The 18277-nt window shown below is 42.0% G+C and overlaps 1 protein-coding gene across 8 annotated transcripts in view; it reads left to right on the top strand.

The window, feature by feature from the left end:
* The window catches only part of MAST2 (microtubule associated serine/threonine kinase 2), a 320067-nt gene that overhangs the window by 206886 nt on the left and 94904 nt on the right, over positions 1-18277 (top strand). For all 8 annotated transcript variants that reach the window (XM_034779933.1, XM_034779932.1, XM_034779940.1 and 5 more), the window contains one exon: positions 16422-16513. In XM_034779933.1, the coding sequence (XP_034635824.1) occupies positions 16422-16513 (92 nt within the window). The remainder of the gene's footprint in view (positions 1-16421; positions 16514-18277) is intronic.

Below are 18277 nucleotides of genomic sequence, written 5' to 3'. Positions count from 1 at the left end.
TGACGAGGATAGTGTTTTGTATTTTTCTTATTATATTCTGCATATTGTGACACTTCCAAAGATTAGCAATTTCTCTTCCATGAGTTTATTTGCTTCCTGAAATGAAAAACAGAAGATGGGGTTATTTTGGAGGGGGGGTGTGGGGGTGTGGAAGAGAATGTATGCAGAATGACAAAGGAGAACACGGGTTTTGATTTATATTGAGAATGGCTATCCTCTTCATTGTAATTCACTATGACATTTGTTTCATTTGACTTGGCAGAGTTCTTCCTCTATTATTAATAATTCAAAAGGTCTAGACTGTAAAGAGTGGATGGGGCACGTGTGCAGCAACTAGAAACACTGGGCAAGTTCGACATTAATTAGCTGACCATTTTTAGCCTTTCCTTCCACAGTTCAGAGAGACCCCTTTCTAACTTGTGAGATGATTCTGCGTCTTGAACCTGATTTCTAAATAAGAAAATGAAAAAGGGTTATGTAAAAATCAAAACAGTGTTTTAGATGAAAATTTGCTTTTAATTGAGAGAACCATGAGCATTCCTCATAGAAAAAGAAACAAATATTCTAGGCATCTTAAAACTGTGTGCTTTATAACCTTTGCATTGTTAAGGACTTATTCTCTTCAGCTGGTATATTCATTAAGATGCTGAAACCTGTGGAATGGTAATAGAAGTAAGTGTGAACTCCAAGAACATCTGGTCTTGTATTACTGTAACCCTTTAAGCACAGAAATGTTCTCAGATCTTCACTATTGTGTGCATTGGCAACTGAATGTATAGCTTTTGCACTTAAGTGCAGTTATTTTTATTCTCACTAATGTTTCTCTTCCTTTGCCTCTTAAGAAAAAGTTCTTCCTTTCTTCCCTCCCTCTAGCTGAGCACTAGTGCCGAAGTGCAGCCTAAAGCTGACAACGAAATCTTGTATTTCCAATTATTGTCTGTCAGATGTGCAGCTGCTTTCAGTCATATATGGAACTACCTTAATTTACAGTTAGACAGAAGGACACACTATAGTGCACCTTATGTGATGCTTTCTTTTCTCTTGGGGAGTGTGGGAGAAAGGCTCCAGCCAATCTGGTAATTGGTTGCTTCTCCTCTGTTTAAATAGGTAGTTGTACCAATCAGCTGACAGAAGACTATAGTGCCACTCCCCACAGGGACAGAATAGTACCCAGAAAATCCTCCCATGCTGGGACCCTGGAGCCCCAACTTCCCCTGCGCCTTCCAATTCAAGGCATCTCATCAGATGGTTTCCCACGCTGAAACTGAGGGCATCACAATTCTTGATAGTTCAGTTCCTCCTCCCTTTACGGACAGTGGAAAACTGGATGGTCTTAGCCAAGGATAGTTCCATTTTAGACCAGTTCTGTGAAAAAATCCTTCATTCTAGAGCAGAGGTAGGCAACCTATGGCACGGGTGCCAAAGGCGGCACGCGAGCTGATTTTCAGTAGCACTCACACTGCTTGGGTCCTGGCCACCGGTCCGGGGGGCTCTGCATTTTAATTTAATTTTAAATGAAGCTTCTTAAACATCTTAAAAACCTTATTTACTTTACATACAACAATAGTTTAGTTATATACTATAGACTTACAGAAAGAGACCTTCTAAAAACATTAAAAAGTATTACTGGCACACGGAACCTTAAATTAGAGTGAATAAATGAAGATTCGGCACCCCACTTCTGAAAGGTTGCCGACCCCCGTTCTAGAGGCTGCTTGTTTTTCTCCTCAGGCTGTGGGGACAGAAAATGACTTTTTTTTTTTTCATAGATTCATAGATTATAGGACTGGAAGGGACCTCGAGAGGTCATCGAGTCCAGTCCCCTGCCCGCATGGCAGGACCAAATACTGTCTAGACCATCCCTGATAGACATTTATCTAACCTACTCTTAAATATCTCCAGAGATGGAGATTCCACAACCTCCCTAGGCAATTTATTCCAGTGTTTAACCACCCTGACAGTTAGGAACTTTTAGGAACTAGTCCAACCTAGACCTCCCTTGCTGCAGTTTAAACCCATTGTTTCTGGTTCTATCCTTAGAGGCTAAGGTGAACAAGTTCTCTCCCTCCTCCTTATGACACCCTTTTAGATACCTGAAAACTGCTATCATGTCCCCTCTCAGTCTTCTCTTTTCAAAACTAAACAAACCCAGTTCTTTCAGCCTTCCTTCATAGGTCATGTTCTCAAGACCTTTAATCATTCTTGTTGCTCTTCTTTGGACCCTTTCCAATTTCTCGACATCTTTTTTAAAATGCGGCGCGCAGAACTGGACACAATACTCCAGCTGAGGCCTAACCAGAGCAGAGTAGAGCGGAAGAATGACTTCTCGTGTCTTGCTCACAACACACCTGTTAATGCATCCCAGAATCATGTTTGCTTTTTTTGCAACAGCATCACACTGTTGACTCATATTTAGCTTGTGGTCCACTATAACCCCTAGATCCCTTTCTGCCGTACTCCTTCCTAGACAGTCTTTTCCCATTCTGTATGTGTGAAATTGATTTTTCCTTCCTAAGTGGAGCACTTTGCATTTGTCTTTGTTAAACTTCATCCTGTTTACCTCAGCCCATTTCTCCAATTTGTCCAGATCATTTTGAATTATGACCCTGTCCTCCAAAGTAGTTGCAATCCCTCCCAGTTTGGTATCATCCGCAAACTTAATAAGCGTACTTTCTATGCCAATATCTAAGTCGTTGATGAAGATATTGAACAGAGCCGGTCCCAAAACAGACCCCTGCGGAACCCCACTCGTTACGCCTTTCCAGCAGGATTGGGAACCATTAATAACAACTCTCTGAGTACGGTTATCCAGCCAGTTATGCACCCACCTTATAGTAGCCCCATCTAATTTGTATTTGCCTAGTTTATCGATAAGAATATCATGCGAGACCGTATCAAATGCCTTACTAAAGTCTAGGTATACCACATCCACCGCTTCACCCTTATCCACAAGGCTCGTTATCCTATCAAAGAAAGCTATCAGATTGGTTTGACATGATTTGTTCTTCACAAATCCATGCTGGCTGTTCCCTATCACCTTACCACCTTCCAAGTGTTTGCAGATGATTTCCTTAATTACTTGCTCCATTATCTTCCCTGGCACAGAAGTTAAACTAACTGGTCTGTAGTTACCTGGGTTGTTTTTATTTCCCTTTTTATAGATGGGCACTATATTTGCCCTTTTCCAGTCTTCTGGAATCTCTCCCGTCTCCCATGACTTTCCAAAGATAATAGCTAGAGGCTCAGATACCTCCTCTATTAGCTCCTTGAGTATTCTAGGATGCATTTCATCAGGCCCGGGTGACTTGCAGGCATCTAACTTTTCTAAGTGATTTTTAACTTGTTCTTTTTTTATTTTATCCGCTAAACCTACCCCCTTCCCATTAGCATTCACTATGTTAGGCATTCCTTCAGACTTCTCGGTGAAGACCGAAACAAAGAAGTCATTAAGCATCTCTGCCATTTCCAAGTTTCCTGTTACTGTTTCTCCCTCTTCACTAAGCAGTGGACCTACCCTGTCTTTGGTCTTCCTCTTGCTTCTAATGTATTGATAAAAAGTCTTCTTGTTTCCTTTTATTCCCGTAGCTAGTTTGAGCTCATTTTGTGCCTTTGCCTTTCTAATCTTGCCCCTGCATTCCTGTGTTGTTTGCCTATATTCATCCTTTGTAATCTGTCCTAGTTTCCATTTTTTATACGACTCCTTTTTATTTTTTAGATCGTGCAAGATCTCGTGGTTAAGCCAAGGTGGTCTTTTGCCACATTTTCTATCTTTCCTAACCAGCGGAATAGCTTGCTTTTGGGCCCTTAATAGTGTCCCTTTGAAAAACTGCCAACTCTCCTCAGTTGTTTTTCCCCTCAGTCTTGATTCCCATGGGACTTTACCCATCAGCTCTCTGAGCTTCCCAAAATCTGCCTTCCTGAAATCCATTGTCTCTATTTTGCTGTTCTCCCTTCTACCCTTCTTTAGAATTGCAAACTCTATGATTTCATGATCACTTTCACCCAGGCTGCCTTCTACTTTCACATTCTCAACGAGTTCCTCCCTATTTGTTAAAATCAAGTCTAGAACAGCTTCCCCCCTAGTAGCTTTTTCAACCTTCTGAAATAAAAAGACTTGGTCTTTTAAAAAAAAGAAATGTTATGACTTGGTACTTAGAGGGTTCAGTATTTCCCTCAGTGCTTGTTAATCTCCTTTGGCTTCAAGACGTGTGCAATAACCTGGAAGCTGAGTGCCAGAATTAAAAAGAAGATAGAGCTCATTGTCTTTGGTGGCGTCTCATATACGCTGACTGGCAGAGACTTGATTAGGATACTGGCTCAGGTGACGGTGGCAGGCAACATTCTGACTCATCAGTTCCCTCAAGTTTCAGCCGTCCTCAAGCTATTGGGAGTTAAGAGAGAGCTTTCCCTGAGGGCAGGTTATCCCATAAAGGCCTATGGCAAAGTTTCTTCCTTGGAAGGAGCCGGTTCTGGCCACTGTCAGAGGCAGAATACTGGACAAGATCACGGACCCGCCCAATATGGCAGTTCCTAAGTTACTATCAATGTACACCCGATAAGGACATTGAATATTGAGATCAGTTGGCTCAGCAGAGAACTGATGTATCAGGCAAATAGGAGCAATACAATGAGTTTGCCTAAGAATGTCTAGCTGCTAGAGGAGTCTAGAAATCGATCCCATCGCTAAGTGAACAAACCAGAAAGGTACCAAATCCCCACGTAGTTTCAAGGAGCGGAGAGTTGTCACCACAGGGAACACTGGTAAAGACCCAGTCCTGCCCCTTCTAGGAAATCGGCACTGGGGTGAGGGGTCTTCAGGTTGCACGTGGGGTCAGAGTGGAAAGGGGGGATAGAGATGGGGAACAGAGGCTGGGCTAGTGGAGGCAGGAGTGGAGTGGGGGAACTACCAGGTGTTGGGTGGGTGCAGGGGCAGTAGGCAGGGGCAAATGGCAGACAGGGAGGCAAGGGGTAATAGTGGGTAGGGGAGGGGACGCAGCTGATCAAAATGAACTAACAAACTGTTCGTGTGGACCCTGCTGCTGCCCATTAACTGTTTTAGTTTTCTTTGATCTAGTCCTGTTTCAGAGGACTAGATCAAAGCAAACTAATTAGTGGTTAATGTGTGGCGGCAGGGTCCGTATAAAAGGCAGGATTCATGGTTCTGTGACAGTGGTGACCTTTCACAGTGAAGTTGAAATAAATGGCAAAGTTAATCAATTCCATGACAGTGGTGACCACTGTGACAGAATCGTAGAATCACCTAGATGACTTCAGGCTTGGGCCCTATAGTGCTAGGTGCTGTATGAACTCAAAATGTAAAGGTGGTCCATGCCCCAAAGAGTTAATCTAAGTAAAGACAAGAGTGAGCAGGTGGCTGTAGACAGATGGAGCACAAGGGAACACTGCAACAGTATTGGTTAGCATGATAGGCAGTGAGCTCAGCACATCAGCTTCCTTGCCATTGTCAAGTGTTTTGTAGGCACTGTGGCACAGTAGGGTTTTAAAGAGGACGCTGAGGTGGTTTTGCGGTTGTTTGCAGAGAGCTCCTCCCACACGTGAAAGAGCAGAATAGAAGAAAGCAAGAGGGCGGTTGATTGAAAATGTTAAAAGTGGGCAATGAAGGCTGGCATCATTGAAAGTGAAGACAAGTAGTTTGCATTTGATGCAATGGAGAAAGGGGAACCAATGGCTGGATGCAGAAGGGAAGGAAATGTGGTCAAGGCTATGAGCTAGGAAAATGATCTCTGCATTTTGCAGCAGTGTTTTGAATGGCTATAAGGGGCAAGGTTGCATTTGCTAAGGCCAAAGAAGAGGATGTTGGAGTAGTTGAGACACAAGATGATGAAAGCTTGGATGAGTGTTTTAGCTGTGTGAGTGAGGAAGAAAGGCTGTATGTTAGAGATGTTATGCAGGATTAATCATCAAGATTTATACATAGCCTGGATGAGAGTATCTAAAGAGAGGGTCAAGTCAAAGATGGCACCTGGGTTCCAGACCTGAGTGATAGGGAGGATAGTGGTGTTGTCACAGTGATTGAGGGACTTTCGGGGGGTGGAGATTAAAGCGCTGCTTCCGTTCAAATCCAATTTCCTGCTCTGCTACAAGCTTCCTGTGTAACCGTGGGCAAGTCATTTTGGCACGGATCTGTATAAGTGTTTAGGCAGTGTTCTGCTCAGCACGGCAAGGCCTACGTGACTTAGGAGCCTGTCTCATTTTAAAAAGTGACTTGGGCACTCAGCAGCCTAAGTCCAGTTGTCTTTCATTGAGACGTACACTTCTAAGCATCCAAATTGCTTAAGACTCTGGCCTGGTCTACGCTACAGTGTTAGATTGACATATGCCACGTTAGGTCGAATTTATAATGTGCATGTCTACACTACTGAACCCTTTCCACCGACCTAAAGGGCTTGTAAAATTGACACCTGTACTACACCTTGGCGAGAGGAGTAGCGCTAGAGTCTACCTTTCCGGGTCGAATTAGGGGTAGTGTAGACACAATGCTGTGTAATTCAACGGGTTTGGCTTCTGGGAGGTGTCCCAGCGTGCTACAATGTGACCGCTCTGGACAGCACTTTCAACTCCACTGCACTTCAGCCAGGTACACAGGAAAAGCCCTGGGAAATTTTGAATTACATTTCCTGTTTGATCAGTGTGGAGAGCTCACCACCACAGCTGACCATGCCTGCCCAGGGCCGCAAATGTGCTCCAGCGTGGAGCATACAGGAGACACTGGATCTGATTGCTGTGTAGGCTGAGCTCCAAACCAGCAAAGAAATGCTGACATCTATGCCAAAATCGTGCAGGGCATGGAGGAAAAAGGCTACACCAGGGACACACAGCAGTGGCGGGTGAAAATAAAGGAGCTCAGGCAAGCGTACCAGAAGAAAAGGGAGGCGAATAGTCGCTCTGGTTCTGAGCCACAGACATGCTGCTTCTATGAGCAGCTGCATGCGATTCTAGGCAGGGACCCAACCCAGTACCCCAACACTCTCTGTGGATACCTCCCAGGGCCCCCAGGGGCCACGGGCAACAACGAGGAGCACATTGTTGATGTGGAAGAGGAGGAGGAGGAGAATGCACAGCTGGCAAGCTTAGGATCCCCGACCGCCAGGATGTTTTCCTAACTCTGGAGCCAATCCCCTCCCAGGACCTACTGTTGCGGGACTGTGATGGCGGGGAAGGCACCTCTGGTGAGTGCACACTTACAATCACACTACAGGGTTTAAATGCAATTGTGGTTAATGTTTAATTTGAGGTAAACAATTGGGATACAGTGGTGGCCAGTCCAGCTCCGCAAAGGGTGCTCCCTGGAAAAGCCTGTTTACGTGCCAAGAGTTTCCCCACCAAAAAATGTCCCCGGGTGTTCCCTGACACCACCTACCCTTTTGTGTGTGCTCACCATGCCTGCCTGCAAACCGAAATCTGCTGCCCAGCGCTCTGCCATGTGTTGTACCTTACTGGTAGGCGCTTCTTTTAAAAGACAAAATGTGGCCGCATATCTCACAGCAGTCAATATATTCCCCGAAGTGTTTCATTCATTGCAAGAGTTAACCTTGTGTTTTCAACAATATATGTTTTTCCTTGCAGCTGCAACATTGTGTTCCTCCACACCAGCACAAGGGCTGTCCCAGAATAGAAGGCAAAAAAGTGGACAAGGGAAGACATGTTCTGTATTTGATGCATTCCTCCGAGACTGACAGGGCCCAGCTGAATGCATGGAGGCTTACACTGTCGAAGAGCATGCACACTGATAAAGAAGGCAGGAAAGCATGCAGGGATCAAGAGTGTAACGTGCAAGAGGAGATGTAGTGGCTCATGAGGGAGCAAACAGACATGTCGAGGTTGAGGTGCAGGAAAGGCATCTAGACCTTAGAGTCCTACTGCACCCAGTGATGAACCAGCTGTCCTCCTCACCAAGTTCCATATGCTCCTCTTCCAGACACCCTAGAATTTGTGTGTGGGGGAGGAGCTCCATTATCCCTGGAACTCAACTCCAGGGGATGTTTCATGGAGCAGAAGGCTCTCATTCCCACAGCTTTGATTGCTAGACAGTGCAATTGTAGTAAGCTACGTGTCCTTGCCCCTCCCCCCCCATGTTATCAGGCCCTTAGACCCAGGTTATCTTTGCTATTCATTGCTGTCTCTGTTCAGTGTTTGTTAGCATAATAAAAATGCATGAATTGAGGACAAGAGGCTCTTTATTCACTGTGCACACTGTGGTTGGTGGGGGTTTTGTTTACAGAGCGGTACATGCAAAAAAGGGGGCAGCTTGGTAAGGAACAACACACCCAACTGTCACATCAGTGTTGGATCATTTATGAAACTGGTTTTCAAAGCCTCTCGGAGATGCTGTGCGCCTCAATGCGTTCTTCTTATTGCCCTGGTGTCAGGCTGCTCAAAAGGGGCTGCTAGGCAATCTACCTCAACTGCCCACCCCACCAGAAACTTTCCTCCTTACTTTCACAGATATTATGGAGCCCACAGCAAGCAGCAACAAAAATGGGAATATTGCTGTCACTGAGGTCTAACCTAGTGAGCAAACTGCACCAGCACCCCTTTAAACATCCAAAGGCACATTCTACCACCATTTTGCACTTGCCCAGCGTATGGTTGAACCACTCCTTATTGCTGTCCAGGCTGCCTGTGTATGGCTTCATGAGCCACAGGAGCAAGGGGTAGTCTGGGTCTCCAAGGAAACTACTGGCATTTCAACATCACCAGTGTTAATTTTCTTGTCTGGGAAGAAAGTTCCTTCTTGCAGCTTTCTGAAGAGACCGGAATTCCTAAAGATGCGAGCGTCATGTACCTTTCCCGACCATCCCACATTGATGTCGGTGAAACGGCCCTTGTGATCCACTAGCGCTTGCAACACCATTGAGAACTATCGCTTGCGGTTTATGTACTCTTTTGCAAGGTGATCTAGTGCCAAGATAGGGATGTGCGTTCAGTCTATCGCCCCACCACAGTTAGGGAACCCCATCGCGGAAAAGCCATCCACTATGTCCTGCATGTTTCCCAGAGTCATTACCCTTCTTAGCAGAAGTGAATTGATTGCCCTGGCTACTTGGATCACAGCAGCCCTCATGGTGGATTTACCCACTCCAAACTGATTCCCGACTAATCGGTAGCAGTCTGGCGTTGCAAGCTTCCACAGGGCTATCACCACTCGCTTCTCAATTGTCAGAGCAGGTCTCATTTTGGTATTTATGCACGTCAGGGCTGGGGAAAGCAATTTGCAAAGTTCCATGAAAGTGGCCTTATGCATTCGAAAGTCATGCTCCTCATCCCATACCTGCATAACTATGTGGTCCCACCAGTCTGTGCTTATTTCCCTGGCCCAGAAGTGGCGTTCCACTGTGTCAACAAGCCTGGCTGCCACTGCCAGTGTGTGCGAATTGCTCTGTCCATGGTTTCCAGCACAGCTATTTGAGTGGCATCACATTCTTCCATGCGGCGGCTCCTGACCATGCTCTGCAAATACCTCAGGGCAATGTGCAAGGTGTTTGTGACGCTCACAACAACAGTGTACAGCTGAGCAGGGTCCATGCTTGCCGTGCTATGGCGTCTGCACAAGTAACCCAGGCTTAGGTGTGTAACTGATTGTTTGCTGTTGCTTTCAGGGATGGAGGGAGGGAGGGAGGGAGGAGGCAAGTGCATCATGGGAGGCTGACAATATGTACCCAAAACAACTCCCGAAAATGTTTTTGTCCCATCAGGCATTTGGAGCCTAACCCAGAATTCCAACTGGCAGCAGGAACTGTGGGATAGCTGCCCACAGTGCATCGCTCCGTGAGTTGATGCTAGCCATGATAGTGAGGATGCGCTCCGCCGATGGAATGTGCATAGTGGGGACATGCAGCATTGACTTTGTAAAATCGGAGACTAAATGTCGACTTAAATAAATTTGACCTAATTTTGTAGTGTAGGCATGCCCTCTCACTTCTAAGTTACTTATGTCTTGCATTGCTGAGTGGAGCAGTGCCTAAATACCTTTAAAAATCTGGGCTTTAGTTTCTCTTTGCCTCAGTTTCTACTCTGTACAGTTGGGATAATAGTACTTCCCTAACTTACAGGGGTGCTGTTAGGATAAGTGTATTAAATATTGGGAGAAGCTCAGGTATATGGTAACGGCAGCTATATAATTATCTAAGGGCACAGGTGCTGATTTTATTTTTGCTGGTGGGTGCTCCTCTGCCACTCCCTCCCTCTCCATGTTAGCGATGGGTTGGGCCTCGGGAGCGAAAAGGCAGGGTGGGGCCTGGGGAAGAGGCTGAGTGGAGGCGTGGCCTCGGAGCAGAGCATGGGTGGAGCAGGGGGCGGGACCACGGCCCAGACGCTGGGACCAGCAAAAGATTAATCTGGCCCTGCGGGTGCTGAGCACCTCCCCCTCCCCCTTTTTTTTTTTCTGTGTGTGCTTGAGCTGCAGAGCACCCACTGAGTCGGCATCTATGCCTAAGGGTAAGTCTGCACTGCAAAAAAAACAAACAAAAAACCCCACGGCAGCAAGTCTCAGAGCCTTGGTCAACTGACTTGGGCGGCTCACGCTACAGGGCTAAAGATAGCAGTATAGACATTCCTGCTGGAGCTGGAGACCAGACTCTCAGACCCACCACCTGGCCAGGTTTCAGATCCTGTGCTGCAGCCCCAGGAGGAAAGTGAATACTGCTATGTTTAGCCCCATAGCACGAGCCAGCGGGTCACTGCTACCTAGATTCATATTACTGAATGAGTTAGAAGTGGAAAGAGAGATTTCCCTTACAGGTAAATAGGGTTTCTGCAATGAAGCATTTAGTAGTCTGGAACCCTCCAAGGCCTTTATATGTTTATGCTCATAAATAACTAGTTGTCGCACTTGTTATTTACAAACAAATTGGAATTTTATAAATTTTTAAAACAAATGAAATTTTATAATCCTAGTCTGGTCAGAGACTTGCAGTGTTTATTTGGTTTACTTCTTTAGTAACCTGCAAGCAAGTTTCACTTATGAGGATTTGTGTGGTCGGTGTACGTTCCAGATAGATAAATGCAAACACAAGTTTCTCTTTAATGGAGACAAGTGAACAGGCTGGACTGAATGAGTGTTTGCAAGTTAGAGGGTAGTTCTAGGAAGCCACAGCTACACAATGGGAAAGATGAATAAGACATATTCATTATATAAATGTATGTGATATGGTAGTATGCAGCGTACCAAATTTACAGAATGAACAATAGCAATGTTTTTCAGTTGTTCTGGGGTGAACAACTCTTAAACTATTATTGAATGTGAAAATAATCACTTTAAGCCAGATGCTTACTTGTTCTTATCTATTTTGAAGAACTAATTATTCCTGTTGTCAGTTCTATCAAAGCTTACAAAATTGCTTCCATCTCTAAATTACTATAATTAAAGCTATAACTTCCATATCTAGTTAACGTTGCCATGCAGCTGGTGCTTTCATTAACGTGCAGATTTCAGATTTGAATATTTTGCTCCATTGTGAACAAAAATTCTTAAATATTTGTTTTCATCTTCAAAATGTCTGTTTCTCATAAAAAGAACTTTTTGTGAAATGTGTCAACAAAAGACAGTTAAAGATCTTGTCTGAAAGTTGCTTTTAAAGGCAGAGGAAAATCCAGTTAATAATTAACCTTGGTTTAATGCTGTTGATTGTTAGGGTTAGGCAAGACAAGTAATCAAGGATAATCTTCTGCAGCTGTATTAATTCTAAAATATGGATTCCATTTAGTAGGCATGACTCTGCTGTACATCAAATATTGAGCCCACTTGTTGGATTTCTGGAATGAAATCTGCTCCTAAAAGTGATAGTACTTGAAAAGTGGCAACAGGTTAGTCAAGCTTTTAAAAAAAAATCTGGGTTGATGTAAAGAAATCACTAGTTAGAACACAGACTTCTATTATAACCCTTAATTCTTCTATAAAAAAATTAAGTGTCAAAATAGAAATCTGCATGATTTTATAACAATTTTACTGAAGATAGAATTTATACCAAAGCCTATCCAAAGTTTCATGTAGTTGGTGTAAACTTTTGTCTACTATAGATACATTTTTTCTGTTCAGTCTTGCATTGGGAAGGAGAGAGACTTGAATAACCTGGCAGTTTCTCTTTCATCTCTAATATCTGTGATTCTAAGGTATTATTTAACAACAATGAATGTATTTATTTATTCTCTCATTGGCCTTTCTGTGGTACTCATTCCCATAGAGTAAACTCCTCACCGACATTAATTAATTTACCTCACGGTACCCCTGTGAGCAAGGGAAGGAGTATGAGCGAATTTTGGTGTTAAAATTATTTGATGATTGATTTTATTGTAGATCTTATTGAAACTGAAATATTAATTGGTTTCATGTTCAGCCAGAAAGTGAATACAAAAGAAGATGTATTAGTTAGTCTTTTATAGAGGCTTGGAAGAAAATGACTCAAGATTTGTTAGTATGTTACTGGTTCAAAACCACTAAGATTGCATATAGCAATCAGGTACTTTAACAAATGTTCTCATAAATTACCTTGGAAGAAGAGTGTCTAACTACAGAGCACATGTCAGAGAGTCCAAAACTAGTATCCAGTTACCCAGTCCAAGTCCAATGTCCTGCAGTGTTCAATTTCAAGAATGCACTTAGAGTATTTTAGCACATGTAACAAATGTTATTTTTACTGCAGGGAGAGCAGTTAACTCTAGAAATAGTTTAAATGATATTTTCATGGTGTCAGTAAAGGTATTGTTACAAATCTCTCAAAATAAATAACTACCAGTTTATTGTATCTGGTAAAAAATAATTGGGATTTTAATTTTTTTTTCTAGATCCAGAATAATTTTTGGCAGTACATAGTTTTTGTCAAGAATAGTGTGTGTGCGGTCCAAGTAGTGTGGTGTGCAAAGAGCCAATTTAGTCGACAGCAGTGGTAGTCTGAATTTGACATGTTTCCAAATATGTTTAGCATGTTAGTTCTCTATTGCACAAATCTATGGAAACAGAGAAATCCTGTAGTAGTAAACTACACCTTGTTTAAAATAATGTAGGGGTAAATTTTCAGCCATAAGGGGTCTCTAGGTAACATCTGTTGTTATCAAAGTCCACATCTTGGGTTGAATTGTGAAAGCAGGGCAGGGTGAGGTCAAAGGTAGGGGATAGTTTGGCTAGTCTTTTCATGGGTTTAATTAAAATAATTAAGTAAAAGTAATTATTGGCTTATAGACAATTATAAAACTCAGTGTATGTGAGCACTGGGTGAGAGTTTTCTTTCTTTCTTGTTAAAATACTAAGAGGCACGTAGAACTAATCTGACTACTGTAACCATCTGACTTCTAATTTTGTAAACGTCCTTCCTTTTCCCTCCCATTGTTGTTGTTATCTTCTGTCATGCCATATCTTATGTTGTAAGCTCTTTTGGGCAGGGAAATGTCTAGCACAGTTTGGAGAGTTTATAAATAGTAAAGAGTTTAAGGCCAGAAGGGACCAATTAGATTATCTAGTCCGACCTCCTGTATATCACAGGCCCTTAAACTTCACAGTTACCTCTATACTGAACCCAATAACTTGTTTGATTAAAGCCTAATCTCTGGAAAGACATCCAGTCTTGATTTGATGGCATCCAGAGATGAAGAGTCCACCATGTCCCTTGGTATTTTTTTCCCAGTGATTAATGACTCTGTGTTCAAAATGTGGGATTAATTTGAATTTGTCTGGCGTCAGCTTCCAGCCATTGGTTCTTGTTATGCCTTTCCCTGCTAGATTAAAGAACTATTTTATCGCCCTGTATTTTCTCCTAGGAAGATACATAAACTCTGTAATCAAGACATCTCTCAAACTTACTTTTGATAAGCTGAACCAGTTAGCGCTTTTGAAGTCAGTCCTTTCACTATAAGGCATTTTCTCTACCCCTCAAATAATTTTTGAGGCTTTTTTCTGCATCCTCTCCAATTTTTCAACATCCGTCTTAAAATGTAGACACCAGAGCTGTAGGCAGTATTCTACTATTGGTCTCATTAGTGCCATGTATAGAGGTGAATCATCTCCCTACTCCTGTTCACTGCTTCCCTGCTCATATAAACAAGAGTCACGTTAACCCATTTTTGCCTCAGCATAGCCCTGGGAGTTCATGTTGAGTTGCTTGTCTGCTGTGACCCCTAAACTCTGTTCAGAGTCCCTGCTTTCCAGGACACAGTCCCTTGGCTTCATTTCTTGTTCCTAGATGTATAACCTTGCACTTGGGGCTGTATGAAAACACATTTTGTTTGATGGACCCAGCTTCCTGAGTGATCCAGATCTCTCTTTGACTGCCTTTCCCTCCTCATTATTTACCACTTGCCAAACATTTGTGTCATCTGCAAATTTTAGTAGTTGTGATTTTATATTTAATTCCAGATCAGTGATGAAAATGTTCAATAGTGAAGGGCCTAGTATTGACCCACCTAGAATCTGACTAGAAAGACCCCCATTTAATGTTTGCCTATTGAAAACTACTTAATTTTCATATACGGTACTTCATATTAAAATACTTTGGTTGTGTTTACCGGGACAAGGGTTATTATATTAACAGTATAAATGGGATGCTTCTCTAGTATTAGTCTTTGAACTCAGTATTCTATTTCGTATTCTACAATAATGGAACAGAGTAACTCAAGACGCACATTAAGAATCTATTTATAAACTATGAGATTTTAAGCTTCTTGGGCTCATGCTGTTAGATTTTGCATACTATATGCAAAGTAGCAATCAATTTTTGAATAGACTCTTGCTGAATAGTACTTAAATGTAAGTGAGGATTGTATTGAATCAGCTGTATAATTTTCACAGAAATTTTAAGGACACTAAAGAGCTGGAGTGGCAGCTAATGGTGCTTCAACTTTACTGTGATTTATTGGCAGTCCAGTTGTGAGGTTTTTTTCTGTTTTTAACATACTCTAACTTCTGTTTTGAACAACAACCAGAAAAGCTTACTATGTTCAAATAAAAATTAATAATCAGCTACACTAATGGTTCTGTGACTGTAAAATAATTTTCCATTAAATTGTGGTAATTGGGAGTTGGATAACTGCTGAAATGTAGTGTTAGACTAAGGGACCAATGAACATTTCAGTACCTAATATTTTGCAAACAGTTTGGAACCAATTACGTCAATGAGAAGCTTTGTTTCACATCTTTTCAGTGGTATGCATTAACTGCTTATCTTGTTACAAGACACTATAAAATAATATCAATTTGATTACCGTTAATTTTTCTTTCCCGCCATGCCACGGCATTTCCAACATCGTATTAGTAAACTCTATCTTGAGAGCCATCAAAGCAAAGTAGAAATGTTTTATGATAACTGAAAGAAGCTTGGAATTCCTGTTGGCAAATTAATCTCTAGCAATTCATGAGATGCTGCTGCTGAACTCGTGTCACAGTTCGTATAGGAACAAAAACAAAGATGGTAAATAGAATATGATTTTATAAATCGGTACCTCTCAGCTTCTTTGGTCTAAAAACATTTCACTGGTCCATTACAATTGCTTTTAGGACTAATTAAACTTTTCCAAGAACTAGACCTGGACCAGTGAGCAAAGGGAGAAAAACACCGATCTCTGGAAACAGTCTAATTTTGAAACCCCTCAATAGCAAGTAAATAAATAAATAAATGTGCACAGGGTACCAAATTCATTGGTGGAGCAACTCCATTTAAGTCAATGGAGTTGCACCTGTTCAGAGTTTGGTCCTGAAACTTTGCTCAATTCATGTTATTGTGGATGGGTATTGCAGCACCTATAATGAAGACCCTTTGATTCTCAGAGTTTGTTTGCACTCACCTTCCGATTTCCTTGCTTTGAAGGGTGAAATCCCACTTGCATCTCCATGTGCTCTTTGCAATTTTGCTAACACTAAATTGAAAAGAAAATAAATACATTGGTCAGTATTAAAACTTTACAGATTTACCTTTTTCCAATTAATATTATTGTGTTTTCTCACGATATAATGAAATAGCAGTTGTAATAGATTTTAATATCTACCAATATAACATATAAAATAAATAATTGACAAATCAAAATGGAAGTACACACTAAAATGCTGTAAACGTTTTACTGTTTGTGTTTTTGTGATATTAACAACTGATAAAGCATGAGAAGGGTGTGTTTTTTCAGAAAGGAGTGGGGAATTTTTTTGGTAAACTATATTCACTGATCCAAACAGCATGCAACACAGAATGCATTAATATCACTTCTACGGTGAATTATAAAATCCTGGTGTTGACCTAATAACGGTTAGCCCTGTGTACTTATTATTTATCTGAAGCCCCAACTCCAGAATTCAGTACATGAGGAAATGTGAAGCCAAATACTAATCCTAGTCAGCAATAGGAAATCTGGTTGGTTCTTCCTAAAACTACTGTGGCCCTTTGTTTAAAATGGCTCCTCATCATTATTTCATTTCATTTCAGTTGTCGGACGAGCAACAGGAAGAGCCTGATTGTAACATCCAGCACATCTCCAACACTCCCACGACCACACTCCCCGCTCCATGGACATACAGGTAACCAGGAAACTGCTTTATACTCGGGAATCGTTAGTAAAATTATTTCATTATTCATTACCATTGACTGAGTCCATTTATATTATAAGGCAAATAAGCTATTCAGAACTGAATTCACTAAATTGTGTGTAATTTAATTCATTTTCTTAACTTCACTGACAAAGGGGTATAGCATCTTTCACTTCTAACTAGATGTTTGTGCCTCACTCATCACCATGGTATCTGTGCCCTCCTCCGATGCTGTAAATGATTTGGCCATATTGAGCGGGTACTAATTTTTTTTAGATATAAACAAAATAACAAATGATTATTTTAATGAATAAAAGTTGATTTTATTCTGTGAAATGTAAAGAAGGCCTGGGCTCCCGTTCCCTTCATCCTGCCTTCTTGGTACATGGAATGACCTCTCATTCCAAGTGCTACAGTCCTCCATCTTATTCACCATCAAATCCCTCTGAAGAACTTACCCCTTAAACACTAGCCCTTATCACCCTAATCCCCCATTCTCCCCAAAAGAAATGTAAGACAATGGGGACTGCTAGCTAGCTGAATATGTATCGTACCAGCAGTAGCTTGGAATTTTGGGATCTGTATAGGGTTATAAACCTGTCTGGCAGAGGGCATCCAGGAGATGCCACGCAGTTAGAAATAGTGTTATCTCCCATATGACTGTGTGGAGACTGTCAACAAGCTAACTTTTTAAAGGTGGCCACTGTTGCTGTTTAACCATGACCAAATTCAAAAAAGTGTTGCTAGTGAAATAATTTGAATAAAATGTAATGCTTGTTTGAACTTTCTTGTAATATTCCCTCATAGTAACAATAGGAGATACTAGCTAATACTGCTTGGCATGCCAGAGATCGCATTCCTTGAAGTAATAATGTTTCTTTGTGGTATAGATTTTAGAGTTTGTTTCCACTTCACTGTTGCCAAGCCCAAGGGAGATTTCTGGTTTGCTCTAAAACTTTTGGTACAGTGTATTTCTTTTACTAACAGCATCTGATTTCCTTGCCCTAGCTGTCTCATTTGTGTTTCTGGCAGCTACAGGTTGAAACAGAAAACATCAGTATTGTTTTCGGTCTGTTGTTTGCGGGTAGTTTTAATTACAGTTTCTGTTGTAGCAATTGCAAGTTTTTTAATATTTCATAATGGGAGGGTAGAAGGGGAGTGAGGCTCTAGGTGCCCTGCGGTCTGTACTGAACATATGTTTACTGTGCATACCAGTCTCCCTTCCCATTGAAGAGCCTTCTTGGTTGGCAGGTGAGCTTTCTCTTTGAATAATAGCAGACCAGCCTTTGCAGCTGCTACAGAGCCCACATGCCTCATTTTGGTTCCTTCTATGGAACTTTTCCAAGGACCTAGGAAACCTGAGAAAATAGCCCTCACCTTAGAAGGGAGGAAAATAAGAAGGCACCCTCCAAGTATTAGATATTCCTGATCAGACAGGTATCCAAGATGCTGCAATTCCAATCCCTGGCCACAGACAAAAGATGAAAAAGGAAGTCTACTTTTCTGGAAAAGGTGACCTTGAGAAAGCCTTGTCAGTCTACTCTGAAGAGCTGGTTTTGACCGTGTCCTGGTGGGGAAATTCCAGAGTCTAAAATAACCTTGCCAAGAAGCATGAATAAACTTCAGTAACATTCTGCAAACAACATTCTTGGTCTCTGCTTCCTTACTATAATCATATGTTCTTCAAGTGTTTGTCAACATGGATTTCCCTCTTGGTGCACATGTGCCCATGTCTGTAAGATTGGATTCTTTTAA

Source organism: Trachemys scripta, chromosome 8 (assembly GCF_013100865.1).
Source record: "Trachemys scripta elegans isolate TJP31775 chromosome 8, CAS_Tse_1.0, whole genome shotgun sequence".
NCBI classification, from domain to species: domain Eukaryota; kingdom Metazoa; phylum Chordata; order Testudines; family Emydidae; genus Trachemys; species Trachemys scripta.
Note: the sequence above shows the minus strand (reverse complement) of the source record. Positions and strands in the feature narration are given on the sequence as shown.